At 38.2% G+C, this 18,841-nt stretch overlaps 1 protein-coding gene across 1 annotated transcript; it reads left to right on the forward strand.

The window, feature by feature from the left end:
* The first annotated feature begins 388 nt into the window (after window positions 1–388).
* On the forward strand, window positions 389–8,239 carry LOC141583055 (heat shock transcription factor, Y-linked-like). Its single transcript, XM_074392464.1, has 3 exons — window positions 389–499; window positions 7,062–7,574; window positions 8,057–8,239. The coding sequence occupies exons 1-3, from the start codon at window positions 389–391 to the stop codon at window positions 8,237–8,239; spliced, it is 807 nt and encodes a 268-aa protein (XP_074248565.1).
* Window positions 8,240–18,841: the final 10,602 nt, after the last annotated feature.

The following is an 18,841-nucleotide window of genomic DNA, read 5'->3' on the forward strand; positions in this document are numbered from 1 at the left end:
AACAGAGAAAGAGAGAGAGAGCACAAATGAGATGGAGACTTAAGAGAGAGACCCAGTGTGTCTGGTAATAAAAGATTTAGGTGAAAATTGCAATAGAATTTGAGGGCAAATATGCTACTAAACTCATACAAGTGGCCAGAAATGTGTTTCACAGTCAGGAGGAAGAGGCTGAGAGAAAGGCAAGGCATAACTCACAAGACAAGATGGGGAGACAACCTGGGTTAACAAGACAGTTAGAAAGAGTTATGTCTAGACCAGCATCTAAAACCTGGCTAGAGAAAGATCAATGTGGGGTTGATAAAAAGAAAAAAGCATTAGAAGAATAAGTGTCCCAAAATAGCATTCTCTAAAGATTAGGTGGTCCCATATAGCCAATGGTTTTATCTCCATGAAATACGTAGGCCAAGAGCAGGAGCAGCAGCAGCAGCAGCAGCAGCAGCAGCAACAAGTCATAAAGTCTCAAATAATGAGGATACAGACTTACTTCCCACTGGCTGGGGTGGGAAGATATGAAGACTGACACAGGCCAAGCTCAATTTCTCTATGCCCAAAGTAGCCTATTGTCAGCATTAAGGTGATCCATAACAACAACAACAAAGAATTTTATGGTAGATACAGGGACTGAGCATTAGGTGGTAACAAAACTGGTAGGGCCACTGTTCAAAGCTTATGCTACTATCATTGAGGCTAAAGGGAATATCAAAATGAAAGACCATTTTTGCCAATCAAAAAGATGTGTCATTGGAAGATGTGAGGTACAGCACAAAATGTTATATTTTCCCAGCTGCCCTGTTCCTCTATGGAGGAGGTACCTGCTTCAAAAACTACAAGGGTAAATTTCTTTTAAGCCTGAAGGAAGCATAACTTTAGATTTTAAGCAACCAAAGGCTATGGTATTAGTACTCACCTTTCCACAAGCTGATAACTAGTGATGATCTGCTAGGGATGTGGAGGGTCCCGGAAAGCAAACTTGGAGGCCAATGAAGAAAGTCACACTGTCAGAATTAATTAGTAAATTTCCAGAGCTATGGGCTGAAGATAATCCACCCAAGCTACCCATAAAGCATGCTCAGCAGGTAAGAGGACTAAAAGTGGGAGCCAGTATCCCACACCACTGGAGGCAGTTTTAGGCTTAGAAAAGCATTTAGAACACTTAGAAAAGCAAGACATTTTTGTGCCATGCCGGTCATTCTGGAACACACCACTCTTATCAATCAATAAATTACTGCCGAGTAATAAATTATTCCACACCTGTAATGATTATAGGCCAGTACAGAACCTACAAGCTTTAAACCAAGCAACAGTAACTTGCTTTCTGTTACTTTTCCAAACCTATATATCTTGCTCCCCCTAATTTCCTCCAAAGCAGTATGGTTCACTGTTTTAGACTCAAATAATGCTTTCTCCTGCCTTTGTCTCATGCCAGTCAGTTGGCATATCTTTGGGCTTCAAAGGAGAAATCCCCAGCATATTTGGACCAGGCTTATCAAAGTGTTCAACAGCTTCTTCATGATTTTTAGTGAGGTCCTACCATCAGACCTTAATGCTTATACCCCACCAAATAAAGACTGAGCCGTTCTCCAATATGTGAATTACTTTCTCCCAGCAGCACCTTCTATAGAAGATTGTCATTAAAAAACTGTCTCCACTTTCTGTGGAAGATAGAGTAAAAGCTATGTAGAGAAAAAGCCAGATTTGCTGCACAGGATTCACATATGTGGAGTTTGTCAAAAGCCACAGATGGCACATGTTAAGTAGTGTATACAAGGATCTAACCACAACCTCACAGCAACAAGTCAGAGAGTTCTTAGGGGCAGCAGTGTTCTGACATATTAGAATTCCAAATTTTCTGCTAATAGCAAAACTATTAAATGAAGCCACAAAGGGTTCAAGGAGAAAAGACTCCTTCATCTGGGGCCCTTAACAACAGAAAGCATTTAATGTGATAAATAAGTTTCTAGTTGTGGCACCTGCTTTAGTACTGCCAGACATAACTAACTTTTCTTCTGTATGTTCATGAGTGGAGGAAAATGGCCATTAGATTTTTAACCCAATGTTAGGATAATGGCATTACTCAATGTCCTACCTATCCAAGTAGCTGAACTCAGTGGTTCCAAAAAGGCCACCCTGGTTCAGGGCTCTTGCCACTACAGCCACGCCCATGCTTGAAGCTAAGAAATGAACTCTGGGTCAGTACGTAGCTGTAAGGGTATCATGCTATGATTTAACACTAATGGATTCAGTAGGTCACCACTGGCTGTCAAATTCAAGAATAACTCAATACCAGGGACTTTTGTGTGAAAAAATTGTACATCAACTTATAAATTGTAAACACTCTCAATTCTACTACACTGCTCCCTTTGAAGGAAGAAGCTCACCTATATAACTGTATAGAAACAGTCTATTAAGTATTCTCAGGTAGGCAGGACCTTACAGATTAGCCCCTCCAAAATCCAGATGTTAAGTACTTTACTGCTGGTAGTGGCTTTGTAGCTGAAAGGGTCAATGGGCAGGATATGCAGTTGTAACTCTAGATTCAGTGATAGTGGCTCAAAGCTTACCAACACAGCCATTGCTGTTAGCAAAAGGTAAAGGAACCATGATAACATTCTAACTCAAAATATGCCTTTGCTATGCTACATGTACACGAGAGCAGACACAAGAAAAAAGGACTCCTAAGTGCCCAAGGAACAAGTGTAAAGTACACAGTAGAAATTCTACAACTTTTTGATGCAGTATAAAAGCCTAAGAAAATAGCTGTTAAACATTGTCAAGGCCATCAAAAAGGTGGAACCGTATCTGGAAATCAGATGCAGCGGCTAAGTGTGCAGTGATAAATACCCCACTTTCCAGCACAATAGCTAGAAAAGCAGCTTGTGTTATGTCTCTCCTCCCAGAGCACTTGCTTAAATAGAAGTCAAATGAGTTTCCAAATAAGAGGATTTGGTTTACTCAGGACAATGAAGTGCATTAAAAAAAAAAAAAAAAATGACATATGTTCTTACGTGGAAAATTAGCCATTTCTGAAGTTATAGCCCCCAGGTTTGTAAAACCTTTCTCCAAGAGACCCATATAGAAAAAAACAGCACTACTAATACTACTGGGGTGCCAATTCTGTATGCCATGGCTCATTGTCATCTCTTGATCCATTTGTAAACAATGCTTAACCTGTCCTATAACCCTCAACGAAGCAAATCCCATATTGGGCTAATAATAAAATAAACCGGTGTAATTATAATAAATGTATAAATAGAAAACTGAAAAAACACAGACTGTCCTCTAGAAAGATTAATTAATTATTATGGCTCAGCTATTTGGGTGCAAATTGAGCCATGGAGATATAGTCCTTTGATCGATATAATAAATAGCATCATCAGGCTGCAGAAGTTTCTAAAAATCATAACCACTGAAGCTTCCAGAGTTTCTGATTTACTAGTTGTACAAGCCACAGAGATGAGAAATGCCATTTTCCAAAAGAGACTAACATTAGATTATCTTTTAGCTCCAAAAAGAATAGTATGTGAACATTTAAGCTTATCAAATGGCCACCTGGACATTAATAATAATAGACAAACAGTCATGGAAATTACCACCAGGATTCAAAAACTAGCTCATGCTCCAGTACAAACTTGGAAAGAGTAATCAGTATACCCACTCTTTGAAGGATGGTTTGTATGTTTGGGAAGGGGAGGGTAAAACACTCAGGGGGCAGTAGTAATTATATTGAAAGGGTGTTTAATACTACCTTGTCTCTTGCTTCTCTTAATTGGTGATATTCAGTCAACTGCAGAAGCAATAACCACTAGTCAATTGATGACATTAACTAAGTATCAGCCTGTACCCCAAGAGGATGTAGCACTGCCTCAAAATAATAGGACTAATAACAGGACTAAAACAACAGGGCTAACTATGGGCTTATGTAGCATAATCATCTAACGGAACTTAATCATTGTCAAATGTCTGGATAAAATAAACTTAAGCTAAGCAAATAATATGCTAGTAGCCTAGAAAACTGCATTAATACCATATTTTCTAAGTAGGAAGCTTAGCAGAAATAATAATTAATAATAATAAAATAATAATAATTATTATTATTATTATAATGGTATCTTACAGGTGAATAACAGCCATTCCTGGAACCTCAGCACTCTGCATATCAGCCTGTGAGAACCTTCCAACTTCCAAGCTGTCACCCTGGCTGGTCCCAGGTAGATGACTGGTTAGGCAAAGCAGATAAGATTCCACAGAGGAGGGACAACTCTTAAGGCAGACACAGTTGCAAAGAGTTCATCAGGTACTAAAAGTTTAAATTTTTCCTCTTGTATCAGGAGAGAAACTCTCAACCTGGTGCTAAAGGAATCAACTCGGTGCTATAGGTTTACCATAAGATAACAGACCACCCTGCTGTCCACAAAAAGCACAAAGCCATTCCCAAGTGGTTTCTCTTAAAATGTTCTAAGCCATCCACCCTGAGGTCCAGTTTCAAAAACCAAACAGGCATAAAGGAGATCTACTAAATAAGCTCGTAAGCTCATAGAAGCACCAAGTAACATAAGCCAAATATTAACTTCTAAGTAGTAGTAAATGTGTAAAGCAATGGTGTTGCTTCCTATTACTGTATTAATAAAAAGCCACATATTAAATGTGAAATTTAATAGTAACAACGGTAGTCTGCATTCACTGCATAATAAAATATAGTTTACTGTGTTGTGTTCGATATAAAACATCACCCCAGTCTCTGTTTGAAATTAACTAACTCCCTAAAAAACCTACCTTATCTCTTCTCCCCACATTTTCAGCAAAGTTCCCAGGCATGTCTTCTTCTCTCGATGACCAGATGCAAGGTCACAGGGCAAGATAACATCCAGAAAATTCTCCCTGTGTTTCTCAAAATGCTAGTTTTAAAAATGTGGATTACAGACATCAGCCACTAGGCTGGCCGATTCTTTCTACCGTTTTTCCTCAGATACACTCAGCTTTCTCCTTGGAAAAATAGAATCAAAACCAAAATCTACTCCCAACGTGGGCATCCTCTTCAAAAAGATGAGAGAAAATGAAAACAAATTTGTTGTGAAATTATATATACACATTTAACAAGAACATAATGTGTATCAAAGGCTACCACAAAAGAGGTCAGATATCTTACTCTTTTACACAAGATAGTGGATTAAGCCCATTTTACATTCATTTTTTTAATGTAAAATTGCTTTTTTTTTTTTTCTTTGCCTCTTTATGACTAAATGTAGGCTTGCAGTTTGGAGACAGGTGACAGCTTTGTATCCCACTGAAAACATCAAGGCATTGTTCCTCTCTACACTGTCACTTGTCTTAGCTTCCCAAAATTCTCAACCACCGTTTGACGCAGATTGTCCTACATTTAATGTGGTTTCTTCTTCTGATTCTCCCATTAACTTTTTTTTTCACACTCTTGTTCCACCTTTTGGTGCTGTCAGTAATTATTCCTCCCCTCCCAACAGAGAAGAAGCCTGTACTTCAGGCAGTGCAACATAAACATTTCCCAGAAAAGCAAAAAATTAAAAAATATTTTAATTGTCCATTTTTCAAAACAAAAAGATTGTAAAAATTGAGGAACCACCTCTGGTAGAAACACCTGTTTTATCTTGAGAAGGAGTTTACTGATGTGGACATTTTTATTACATTGTGTTATATATTAAAAAGTCTGAAATAAAACTATACAAAATTACCCGCAAAACCTAAACTACATTAAACCAAGACAAACTTCTGACAATAACATCTCTTTCAAGTATGAGAGAACTGCCTCCTATGGTGTGAGAAACATAAAAATTATCATCTCTTTCCTCCACACATATTCAAAACTTGCCAATGCAAACAGTTAAAATTTTAATATACCACTTTTAAACCATGATCATACAGAAATTATTTATATCATGAATGTATAAAAATTCAATAAATATTTTATTCAACATTAAAATTACATTACAAATTCAAATCCTGTTGTGTTAGACAGTTTTGTTACAGTTATTTTAAGATGATTTCTTAAAAAATAATTTTTAATTGACATTAGGTCCTTTGAGCAAAATAAAAAATAATTAAAAATTCTGTTTGGCTACACATAAAAATTTACTTAACTTAAAAAACTTGGCTTTTGCTTTTTTTTTTTTTTTTTTTAATTTTAATCTTCCATTCTTTGGCATCTGCTTCCAAGATCGCCTGCTTTAAAATATTATATATCATTAACATTTGTCAGATATTTATAAACATAGCAAACAAAATCAATATTAATTTTAAAAATATACATAAAATGTTTTGAATGGATATGCATATAACTTACTCTTTATTCTGAAATCTAATCAGATATTTTAGTTACATTTGTTTTCATCTTAACATTTGAAGGTAAGTTTTAAATAATATAGTTACTAGACTGTGGAATTCAACAGAATTTAATATATTTATGATGTTGTACAATAATCTTTTCTCTTTTGTTCCTATATATTTCTATCCACCAATAGAAATCCCTGTATCTCCTAAAGAGCTACTTCTATTTTCCAGCCCCTAACAACCAGAAAAATACCAATACTATCTATGGGCATTTCTTTTTACCATGTACTGCATCAGTTTTCAATTCAATATGCCAAACTGACAGAGCTTTAATAATCTTTATTTTTCTCTACTGTCGAATTACCAGACTCTGTGTCCCCTGGAACCAATCTAGTGAGAGTGTGTGTGTCAGTGAGAAAATTCCATGTATTTCAGGTACTGAGGACATTATTTATTTAATTATGTATTTAAAAGATTCTGCTGGGATAAGATTTTTGCAGATTATACTGTGTAAGTAATCTGTCTATGTTTTAGTTTTACTGTATACATTTCTTGGGCTGAGAAGAAAATTCTCTTGGTAAAATTTCATGTTTGTTGCTAGGAGACCAAAGGTCTTTTGTGATGTCATAGCTACTCAGATTGAGAACCATTGTAGTGGTCTAAATTACTTTACCTGCTTAGGCCTACTGCAGCAGGTTTTCAAACCGCAGTTTTGAAAACCATGCAGGCTGGAGAAGTAGGTGAGAAAATATTTATTTGAGACGGCAGATGTTTCTTCAGAAACTCAAGATGTTTCTCCTAAAGTTAAATTGACTGGTTCAGAAGCTTCCACTAGGTTTCTGTTGGGCAAACACATATTATCTGAAGACTCAGACTTACAGTCAATAACTGAAGAAAATGCTTTTCAGGTTTTGTCACAAGGATCCTTGATAAAAAGTCCAGGTTACTCAGTTTGTGTCTCTGAGCTAGATATGGGTAATGATTTTATTTCTTGGATCTTTCCCAGAAAACTTTGGAAAATAGTTGAAAGTGACCAGTTTAAGTCCATTTCATGGGATAGGGATGGAACTAGCATAGTGATTCATGAAGAACTTTTCAAGAAAGAAATTCTGGAAAGAAAAGATCCTTACAGAATATTTAAAGCTGAGAGTATAAAAATCTTAGTTCGACAGCCCAACCTTTATGGATTCAGTAAAATTCGACAGAATTTTCAAAGATCTGCTTTTCTAGCAGACTTTCTGGAAGAAGAAAAACAAGTCCCCATTGTAAGCAAGGTATTTAAAATATTTCAGTGGCCACTTTATGTAGAGTTTATAGGTAGTTTTATTTTGTACATCAATAAATATGTTGATACATGCAGTAAGTCTAGATTTTGTAAATTATATAAATATCGAAGTAAAAATTATTTAAGTTTTTACAATCACTGAGGGCAGCTTCAGCATTAAACTTTCCAGGTTTCAAGAAATTTTGTAACAATTCTTAATCTTACCAATAAACTCCAGATAAATTTACCAAAGCCAATAATGAAATGTTACTATTATTATGTAACATGTTTTTACTTGAGGGCTTAACACTTTGAGTGCATTTTCTCCCCAGAAGGCACATTCCTGGAAAGAGTGAACAATGTTCATGCATCATTTGATGACATTAACTTTGTGTGATAAGACAGAAATCTGAGTTTTTTGTGTTATATCTGCTATTGTCACTTTTTTCGTGGTTTAAAATGACACTGAATTACTTTCTCTTTTGCGTTTAGTTAAAAACCTATTATAACCCAAATTTCAAACATGGCTGTCCTCAACTTTTAGTAAAAATGAAAAGAAGAATTGGAATTAGAAATCCTTCTCTTGTATCTACTTTATTCACTGAAGATTTCAACAAGAAGCACTTTAGAGCAGGGGCTAACACAGATAATCATAATTCTGGATTAATTGCTTAAACTAGTGGGGAAAGATCATTTTCAAACTCTACAAATTTAAATATGCCTCTAATTAGAAAAACGTCTGTCAGCCAAAGAATTGCCAGTTTGCCTGACACAACCAGAATTGGTTTTCCTCCTACTCCATCTTCAACTTCATTTGGACTAACAGAATGCATTGCAACAAATCAAAATGCTATTTTAAATCAGTTGGCCAGTGTTCATATGCAATCTCATAGCACCTACATACAAACAAATGATCACACTTTTAATTGCATTACAACCAGGACTTCTCAATACCAAATCATATCTTCCTCACAGAATAGTCTTTTGGAGTTGATAGTGAAAGCATCAACTTTTCCAAGCAGATATGTTGAGGTGTCAGTAAATGAGGCCCCTTATCCTAACCTGCTACCAGCAGGCAACCTGTGGTTGCTAGGGCCCATGAGAGCTGATATATCTGCTAACTCTCCTTTCAAGCCAGCTTTTCAACTATCTTCCCTGGGAAAATACAACCCTAATTACAACTGATATTAGAGTGATACTAAAAGAGTACCTTATAATGCACGACTATAGACACTAATATTTTCATTGAAAAAAATGCAAAAATTCTACAATTATCTTTTTTTTTATTGCATTTTAGGTTTTGGGGTACATGTGAAGAACATGCAAGAGTGTTGCATAGGTACACACATGGCAATGTGGTTTGCTGCCTTCCGTCCCCTCACCTGTATCTGTCATTTCTCTCCATGCTAACACTTCCCACCTCCCCACACCCCCATCCCTCCCCCATTTCCCCCCAACGGACCCCACTGTGTAGTGCTCCCCTCCCCGTGTCCATGTGTTCTCATTGTTCAACACCCGCCTATGAGTGAGAACATGAGGTGTTTGATTTTCTGCTCTTTTGTCAGTTTGCTGAGAATGATGGTTTCCAGGTTCATCCATGTCCCTACAAAGGATGTGAACTCATCGTTTTTGATGGCTGCGTAATATTCCATGGTGTATATGTACCACATTTTCCCTATCCAGTCTATCATCGTTGGGCATTTGGGTTGGTTCCAGGTCTTTCCTATTGTAAACAGTGCTGCAATGAACATTCGTGTGCACTTGTCTTTGTAGCAGAATGATTTATAATCCTTTGGATATATACCCAGTAATGGGATTGCTGGGTCAAATGGGATTTCTATTTTTAGGTCCTTGAGGAATCGCCACACTGTCTTCCACAATGGTTGAATTAATTTACATTCCCACCAACAGTGTAAAAGTGTTCCTATTTCTCCACATCCTCTCCAGCATCTGTTGTTTCCCGATTTTTTAATGATCACCATTCTAACTGGTGTGAGATGGTATCTTAATGTGGTTTTGATTTGCATTTCTCTAATGACCAGTGATGATGAGCATTTTTTCATATGTTTGTTGGCCTCCTGTATGTCTTCTTGTGTAAAGTATCTGTTCATATCCTTTGCCCATTTTTGAATGGGCTTGTTTGCTTTTTTCTTGTGGATCTGCTTTAGTTCTTTGTAAATTTTAGATATCAGCCCCTTGTCAGATGTGTAGACTGCAAAAATTTTTTCCCATTCTGTTGGTTGCCGATTGACTCTACTGACTGTTTCTTTTGCCATGCAGAAGCTGTGGAGTTTGATTAGGTCCCATTTGTCTATTTTGGGTTTTGTTGCCATTGCTTTTGGCGTTTTGGTCATGAAGTCCTTGCCTACGCCTATGTCCTGAATGGTTTTGCCTAGATTTTCTTCTAGGGTTTTTATGGTGTTAGGTCTGACGTTTCAGTCTTTAATCCTTCTGGAGTTAATTTTGGTATAAGGTGTCAGGAAGGGGTCCTGTTTCTGCTTTCTGCACATGGCTAGCCAGTTTTCCCAACACCATTTATTAAACAGGGAGTCCTCTCCCCATTGCTTCTTTTTGTCAGGTTTGTCGAAGATCAGATGGTTGTGGGTATGTTGTATTTCCTCTGATGCCTCTGTTCTGTTCCATTGGTCTATATCTCTGTTTTGGTACCAGTACCATGCTGTTTTGATTACTGTAGCCTTATATAGTTTGAAGTCCGGTAGTGTGATGCCTCCTGCTTTGTTCTTTTTGCTTAGAATTGACTTGGCTATGCGGGCTATCTTTTGGTTCCATATGAAGTTTAAGGTGTTTTTTTTCCAGTTCTGTGAAGAAGGTCATTGGTAGCTTGATGGGAATAGCGTTGAATCTGTAAATTACTTTGGGTAGTATGGCCATTTTCACAATGTTGATTCTTCCTTAACATGAACATGGAATGTTTCTCCATCTGTTTGTATCCTCTTTTATTTCGTTGAGCAATGGCTTGTAGTTCTCCTTGAAGAGGTCCTTTACGTTCCTTGTTTGTTGTATTCCTAGGTATTTTATTCTCTTTGTAGCAATTGTGAATGGCAGTTCGTTCTTGATTTGGCTCTCTTGAAGTCTATCACTGTTGTATAGGAATGCTTGTGATTTTTGCACATTGATTTTGTATCCTGAGACTTTGCTGAAGTTGTTTATCAGTTTCAGGAGATTTTGGGCTGAGATGATGGGGTCTTCCAGATATGCAATCATGTCATCTGCAAATAGAGACAGTTTGATTTCCTCCTTTCCAATTTGGATACCCTTTATTTCTTTTTCTTGCCTAATTGCTCTGGCTAAAACTTCCAGTACTATATTGAATAGGAGTGGTGAGAGAGGGCATCCTTGTCTAGTGCCAGATTTCAAAGGGAATGCTTCCGGTTTTTGCCCATTCAGTATGATATTGGCTGTTGTTTTGTCATAAGTAACTTTTATTGTTTTGAGATACGTTCTGTCAATACCTAGTTTATTGAGGGTTTTTAGCATAAAGGGTTGTTGAATTTTGTCAAAAGCCTTCTCTGCAACAATTGAGATAATCATGTGGTTTTTGTCTTTGGTTCTGTTTGTGTGGTGATTTACGTTTATGGACTTGTGTATGTTGAACCAGCCTTGCATCCCCGGGATGAATCCTACTTAATCATGGTGGATGAGCTTTTTGATATGCTGTTGCAATCGGTTTGCCAGTATTTTATTGAAGATTTTTGCATCTATGTTCATCATGGATATTGGCCTGAAATTTTCTTTTCTTGTTGAGTTTATGCCAGGTTTTGGTATCAGGATGATGTTGGTCTCGTAAAATGATTTGGGAAGGATTCCCTCTTTTTGGATTGTCTGGAATAGTTTCAGAAGAAATGGAATCAGCTCCTCTTTGTATGCCTGGTAGAATTCAGCTGTGAACCCATCTGGACCTGGGCTTTTTTTGGGTGGTAGGTTCTTTATTGCTGCCTTGACTTCAGACCATGTTATTGGTCTATTCAGGGTTTCAGCTTCTTCCAGATTTAGGCTTGGGGAGATGCAGGTGTCCAGGAATTTATCCATTTCTTCCAGGTTTACTAGTTTATGTGCATACAGTTGTTTGTAATAATCTCTGAAGATGGTTTGGATTTCTGTGGAATCTGTGGTGATCTCCCCTTTATCGTTTTTTATGGCATCAATTTGGTTATTCTCTCTTTTCTTTTTTATTAATCTGGCTAGTGGTCTGTCTATTGTGTTGATCTTTTCAAAAAACCAGCTCCTGGATTTATTGATTTTTTGAAGAGTTTTTTTGTGTCTCTATTTCCTTCAGTTCTGTTCTGATCTTAGTTATTTCCTGTCTTCTGCTAGGTTTTGAGTTTTTTTGATCTTGCTCCTCTAGCTCTTTCAATTTTGATGATAGGGTGTCAATTTTAGATCTCTCCTTTCTTCTCATGTGGACACTCATTGCTATATATTTTCCTCTAGAGACTGCTTTAAATGTGTCCCAGAGATTCTGGTATGTTGTGTCTTCGTTCTCATTGGTTTCAAAGAACATCTTTATTTCTGCCTTCATTTCATTGTTTATCCAGTCAACATTCAAGAGCAAGTTGTTCAATTTCCATGAAGCTGTGCGGTTCTGAGTTAGTTTCTGCATTCTGAGTTCTAACTCGATTGCACTGTTGTCTGAGAGACTGTTTGTTATGATTTCTGTTCTTTTGCATTTGCTGAGGAGTGATTTTTTTGCCAATTATGTGGTCAATTTTAGAGTAGGTGTGATATGGTGCTGAGAAGAATGTATATTCTGTGGATTTGGCATGGAGAGTTCTGTAAATGTCTGTTAAGTTTGCTTGTTCCAGGTCTGAGTTCAGGTCCTAGATATCCTTGTTGATTTTCTGTCTGGTTGATCTGTCTAATAGTGACAATGGGGTGTTAAAGTCTCCCACTATTATTGTGTGGGAGTCTAAGTCTCTTTGTAAGTCATTAAGAACTTGCCTTATGTATCTGCGTGCTCCTGTATTGGGTGCGTATATATTTAGAATCGTTAGCTCTTCTTGTTGCAGTGATCCTTTTACCATTATGTAATGTCCTTTTTTGTCTCTTTTGATCTTTGTTGCTTTAAAGTCTATTTATCAGAGATGAGAATTGCAACTCCTGCTTTTTTTTGCTCTCCATTTGCTTGGTAGATCTTCCTCCATCCCTTTATTTTGAGCCTTTGTGTATCCTCATGTAATATGGGTTTCCTGGATACAGCACACTGATGGATTTTGGCTTTTTATCCAATTTTCCAGTCTGTGTCTTTTGATTGGGGCATTTAGTCCATTGACATTTAGGGTTAGTATTGTTATGTGTGAATTTGATACTGTCATTTTGATGCTACCTGGCTGTTTTGTTGGTTAGTTGATGCAGCTTCTTGACTGTGTTGATGCTCTTTTACCATTTGGTGTGTTTTTGGAGTGGCTGGTACTGGTTGTTCCTTTATAGATGTAGAGCCTCTTTCAGGAGTTCTTGTAGTTGCTTGTTCACAAAGGATTTTATTTTTCCTTCACTTATGAAGCTTAGTTTGGCTGGATAGGAGATTCTGGGTTGAAAGTTCTTTTCTTTAAGGATGTTGAATATTGGCTCCCAATCTCTTCTGGCTTGTAGGGTTTCTGCTGAGAGATCTGCTGTGATTCTAATGGGCTTCCCTTTGTGGGTAACCCGACCTTTCTCTCTGGCTGCCCTTAGCATTTTCTCTTTCATTTCAACCCTGGTGAATCTGATGATTATGTGCCTTGGCGTTGCTCTTCTTGAGGAATATCTTTGTCGTGTTCTCTGTATTTCCTGTATTTGAATATTGGTCTACCTTGCTAGGTTGGGGAAGTTTTCCTGGATAATATCCTGAAGAGTATTTTCCAGCTTAAATTCATTCTCTTCATCACATTCAGGTACACCTATCAGACGTAGATTAGGTCTTTTCACATAGTCCCACATTTCTGGAAGATTTTGTTCATTCCTTTTTGTGTTTTTTCTCTGTTCTTGCCTTCTCTTTTTATTTCATTGAGTTGATCTTCAACCTCTGATATCCTTTCTTCTGCTTGGTCAATTTGGCTGTTGAAGCTTGTGCATGCTTCAGGAAGTTCTCATGTTGTGTTTTTCAGCTCCATCAATTTACTTATATTCCTCTCTATGCTGTCCGTTCTCGTTAGCATTTCATCCAATCTTTTTTCAAGGTTCCTATTTTCTTTGCGTTGGGTTAGAACATGTTTTTTTAGCTCACTGTAGTTTCTTACTACCCAGCTTCTAAAGCCTGATTCTGTCATTTCATCACCCTCCTTCTCCATCCGGTCTGGTTCCCTTGCTGGTGAGGAGTTGTGATCCTTTTTAGGAGGAGAGGTGTTCTGGTTTTGGGAGTTTTCATCCTTTTTGCGCTGGTTTCTTCCCATTTTAATGGGTTTATCCACCTGTTGTCTTTGTAATTACTGTCTTTCAGATTGGGTCTCTGAGTCAGCTTCTAGTTCGTGGATGCTGAAGTTACTTCTTTTTTTTTTTTTTTTTTTTTAAGCTTTCCTTCTAACAGTCTGGCCCCTCTGCTGTAGGACTGCTGAGGTCCTTTCCAGGCCATGCTTGCCTGGGGATCACCTGCAGCAGCTGCAGGACAGTAAGGGTTGCTACCAGTTTCCTCTTCTGCTATCTTTGTCCCAGAAGGATGCTCGCCTACTGTCAGTCCGTTCTCTCCTTTATGAGGTGAGTCTTTGGATCTATGGGAGTCAGGGAGCTACTCGAGGAGACAGTCTATCTTTTATTGGGGCTTAAGTCCTGAGTTGTGAGCTCCGTTGTTCATTCAGAGTTGCTGGGCAGGTATGTTTAGGTCTGCTGCAGCTGAACTCATAAAGCACTTTTTGTTCCCAGGTGCTCTGTCCCAGGGAGTTGGAGCTTTATGAGTTTCCGTTGCACTACTGCCTTTTTTGATTTTCCTTTCAGGTCTGACCTGCCCAGCTAGCAGCATGCCTAGCCAATGCCTGCCTGCAGGGACTTTGCTGAGCTGCTGTGGGCTCCGCCCAGCTGCCCTGAGCTCTTCCCTGCAGTCCTGTTTATATTGGCATAGTTAGAACTGTCTCGGCAATGGTGGCCCTGCCTCTGTTATGGCGGACTCTCTCTGTTGTGGCAGGTTGCCTCGGCAACAGCAGCCTGCCTCCGTAAAGGTGGAAAGTCTCAGTAATGGCGGAAACCCCTCCCCCACCGAGCCAGACTGTCCTGGTTCAGCTGTGCTTGGTTCAAAGGGCTCAACCCAGAGGGTTTCCAATTACTGTTTTTGTTTTCCTTGTTGTTGGGGGTGGAGGGGTGGGACCAACCGAGCCTGATCACCTGGCTCCCTGACTCAGAGTCTTTTCTTTTAAGTTGAACGACCAGGGATTCCAGTCGTTCGTTGAAAAGGCGCCGGGATTTCCCGTGCTGCGACTCACTGAATCAGCTCCAACTGTGGCACGGGCTCCTAGCGGATTTTTTGCCTAGGAATCTCCTGGCCTGGCTCGCTATTTCAGATGAATGGGCAACTCTGCCATCTCAGGGCTCTTATCACCAGCTAAGAGGGCTCCCAGACCAGTGGCTTTTGTATGGAGAACCGCAGCAACAGGGCGTGGTCACAGCAGCCGAGAGGGTGGAATTGGCCCCGCGGGGGCCAAAACAGCCGCACCGGCCAGGACTGCACCACTGGCGACCCTTCTGCCTGGTTATCTCCTGGTCTGTGGGCAATAAGAGTTTGTCTGGAAATGCGGCGTCCACTCACTCTCTGCACTTTCACTGGTAGCCGAAGTCCTGAGCTGTTCCTAGGCGGCCATTTTCCCAGCATTATATTCACACTCTGCAATTATCTTACTGAATGGTTAAGAGTGAAATCATGTCGCATTTTATTTCATTTAAACATATATATTGAACATATATTTACATATTTGCATGGCTAATATATATTATATATATATATATATATATATATATATACATATACTGTATAGCATATTTATATGTGTGTGACGTGTGTGTGTTTGTATGTGCGTGTGTGTGTGTGCTTTAAATTATTTGACAATAACTTTGCCATATCCCTTGGTAAGGTAGTTTAGCTATCTACAGAGAAAGAAATAATAGTCTTTTAGGCAATTTTCTGCTGCAATAACTGAATGTTACTGATGGAGTTATTTGGAAAAAGACTTTTTCTGCTCCTGTTTCTGAAGGCTGGAAATTCCAAGGGGCTGCATCTGGTGAGGCTTTCTTTCTATGACAGGCAATCAACATAAAGTGAAGGACATGTGATGAAGAGAAAATCAAGACCAAATTCATCCTTTGATCCAAAGTCCACTGACAAAATAATTAACGTGTTCTCCAGATAAAGTCAACAATGCCGTTGTCAAGGTGTAGACTCATGACTAATTATCTCTCAAAGGTTCTACCTCCCATCGATATCACAATGGCCAGAGACTGTCTATGTAAAATTTGGAGAGGGCATTCAAAACCACAGCAACAGGTGAGGGAAAATGAATAAAGTAGAAATAGTAAAATGTAATAAGTGACTTCTCAACTAGTCAATTTAAAAATTTTGAGACTTAATTGGAATTGCAAAGGGTCAGATGCTCACAAATGCAGACACATACACACACAGAGATGCCCCCCCACAAACAAATTAGAAATGGGTTAAAATGCACTATATAGCTTCCTATTTTCTCAATTGCTTTCCCCCATTTTCTTAAGCTTAAATTGTAGTAGACAGACTTTTTTCATTACAGTTTATATGCAGTGAGTTCAGTAATTATAATCACATTTATTTGTGTCATCACTTGATTTACTAAGTTTATGTTATATTATGCACATGAATGGCATCACTGTCAGAATATACTGAAATCTTACAGTTGGCCTTAGCCATAGACTTTTTTTATTTTTTATTTTTTATCAAAACATTCCAACAGATTTATGTCTTTAATTATCTTCTGCAGGAGTCCCTTTCATGTTTTCTAATGCACATTTTTTTTCTTCTTTCTCTTTTTCTTTCCCTTTCTGTCCCTTTTTCTCTTCCTATTCCTCTTTCTTTTCCACTTTCTCCTCTCCTTTTTCTTTTCCTCTTTCTTCTTTATTATTTTTTCTTCTTTCTTCTTCTTCTTCTTCTTCCTCTCCTTCTCCTTCTCCTCCTTCTTCTCCTTCTCCTTCTTCTCCATCTCCTTCTCCTTCTGCTTCTGCTTCTCCTTCTCCTCTTCCTCCTCCTCCCTCCTCCTCCTCCTCCTCCTTCTTCTTCTTCTTCTTCTTCTTCTTCTTCTTCTTCTTCTTCTTCCTCCTCCTCCTCCTCCTCCTCCTCCTCGTCCTCCTCCTCCTCCTCCTCCTCCTCCTCCTCCTCCTCCTCCTCCTCCTCCTTCTTCTTCTTCTTCTTCTTCTTCTTCTTCTTCTTCTTCTTCTTCTTCTTCTTCTTCTTCTGTCTTCATCTTCATCTTTGTCTTCTTCTTCCTCCTCCTCCTCTTCTTCTTCTTTCTTCTTTTTTTTTTTTTTTTTTTTTTTTTTTTTTTTTTTTTTGCCTAAGGCAGAATCTGGCTGGGTTGCTCAGGACAGAATGCAGTGGCACAATCTCAGCTCAATGTAAACTCAACCTCTGCTTTAAAGCAATTTTTGTCTGTCAGTCTGCTAAACATATGGGACTAGATGTGCATCAATCATTGGATAAATTTTAATATTGGCAAGGCTGGTCTTTAACCCTTGGATTCAGGTGATTCACCTGCCTTGGCCTTTAAAAGTGGTGAGACTACAGGTTTGAGCCACTATACCTACCCTCTAATGCACATTTGCATGACATTGGTTTCATGCTGAAAATCAGTTTGTAATTGTTTTTGTTGGTATTTAGTATCTTCTGGATTCTGAGCCTAGATCTGCAGTATGGCTGAACAAATCTCCTCCAGACCTGATATTCTCTGCCTTTCAGCTTCATGTCTTTCTGTTTCAGCATGATTTATTTGGACCCACATTCAGACAACTTTACTTTCAGCCATGAACTTTCCCATCCTGTATCTACGGTCACCTTTCTCTCCTGGAGATAAAAGTCTCTCTCCCTGTTTGACTACTTAAGATTTCTAATTCACAAACATTACCTTTCCAGGAAGTGTTTATCTATCACATTAGTTTTCTTGTCTGCCTGTCTTAAAAATTCAGCACTGATGTAACACAGTACCTAGCATACGTTAGTAGGTGAGTGTATGTGTGTGTGTGTGTGTGTATATATATATACACATATATACCGAGTATAGTAGCTGCACAACTTTTCAGAAGCAGCATTTTTTGTGCATTTGACATATTATAAAATTGTTGGTGTCACAAGCTAAGTCTTGACAAGAATCATCATTCAGTTTTCTGGGATAACTGGGATTGAAATGTGGTATGGATTTGGATGCCAGATTTCTCAGACTATAATCTTATTGCTGCCATTCTACCATATGCATATATTTTCAAGTTATGCCTAAGTATCAAGTAATTAAAATCAATGATCCACATGAGAAATTCTGATTTCTTATCCTGTAATACCATGACACAGCACAATTGTCTTTTCACCTATGTCCACACGCTATTAAGATATATACCATATTTTAGTTCTCAAGTTGTATTTTCAGAGGGTTGTCTGATAGACACGGTTAAATGCTGAACATAAAGAAGATTTAATTGAAATGTAGCCAGGTTTCACACTTTTAATGTCAGCACTTTGGATCCTAAGGTGGGTGGATCATATGAGGTCAAGAGTTTGAGACCAGCCCAGTTGAATTTTTTAAAAAGATATAAAACCCCATCCTTCTAAAAACTGTAATAATTAGTCAAGCATGGTGGTGGACCCATGTAATCCAAGCTAGTCAGGAGGCTGAGACAGGAGAGTTTCTTGAACCTCAGAGGCAGAGGTAGTAGTAAGCCAAGATATTGTCTCTGCCTTTTTGGCTGGGGGACAGGCCAAGACTATATTACAAAAGAATTAATAACAACAACAGGCTAATGATTAAAAATAATAAAACATGAAAAGATTAACTTGGGTGAACAACAGGACACCAAGAAAAAAAGAAAATGACATTTAAGAAAAGGTAGGATAAAGTAATGAAGGATAATCAGACAGGTTAAAATATGAACTACAATATCATAAGGTTAAGGCTGGAATAAGGCAAGTGTCAAACAAACAACAACAACATCATCAAGAAAAACAGCAACAAAAAAATGAGCATGGGGAGGAGGAGAGACAGGTGATGAAGGAAAAAGAAGTAAAGCAAATGCAAAACATTAAATAGTTGGCATGATTAGAATATCTGTCCCATGCTATATCTT

Source organism: Saimiri boliviensis, chromosome Y, assembly GCF_048565385.1.
Source record: "Saimiri boliviensis isolate mSaiBol1 chromosome Y, mSaiBol1.pri, whole genome shotgun sequence".
NCBI classification, from domain to species: domain Eukaryota; kingdom Metazoa; phylum Chordata; class Mammalia; order Primates; family Cebidae; genus Saimiri; species Saimiri boliviensis.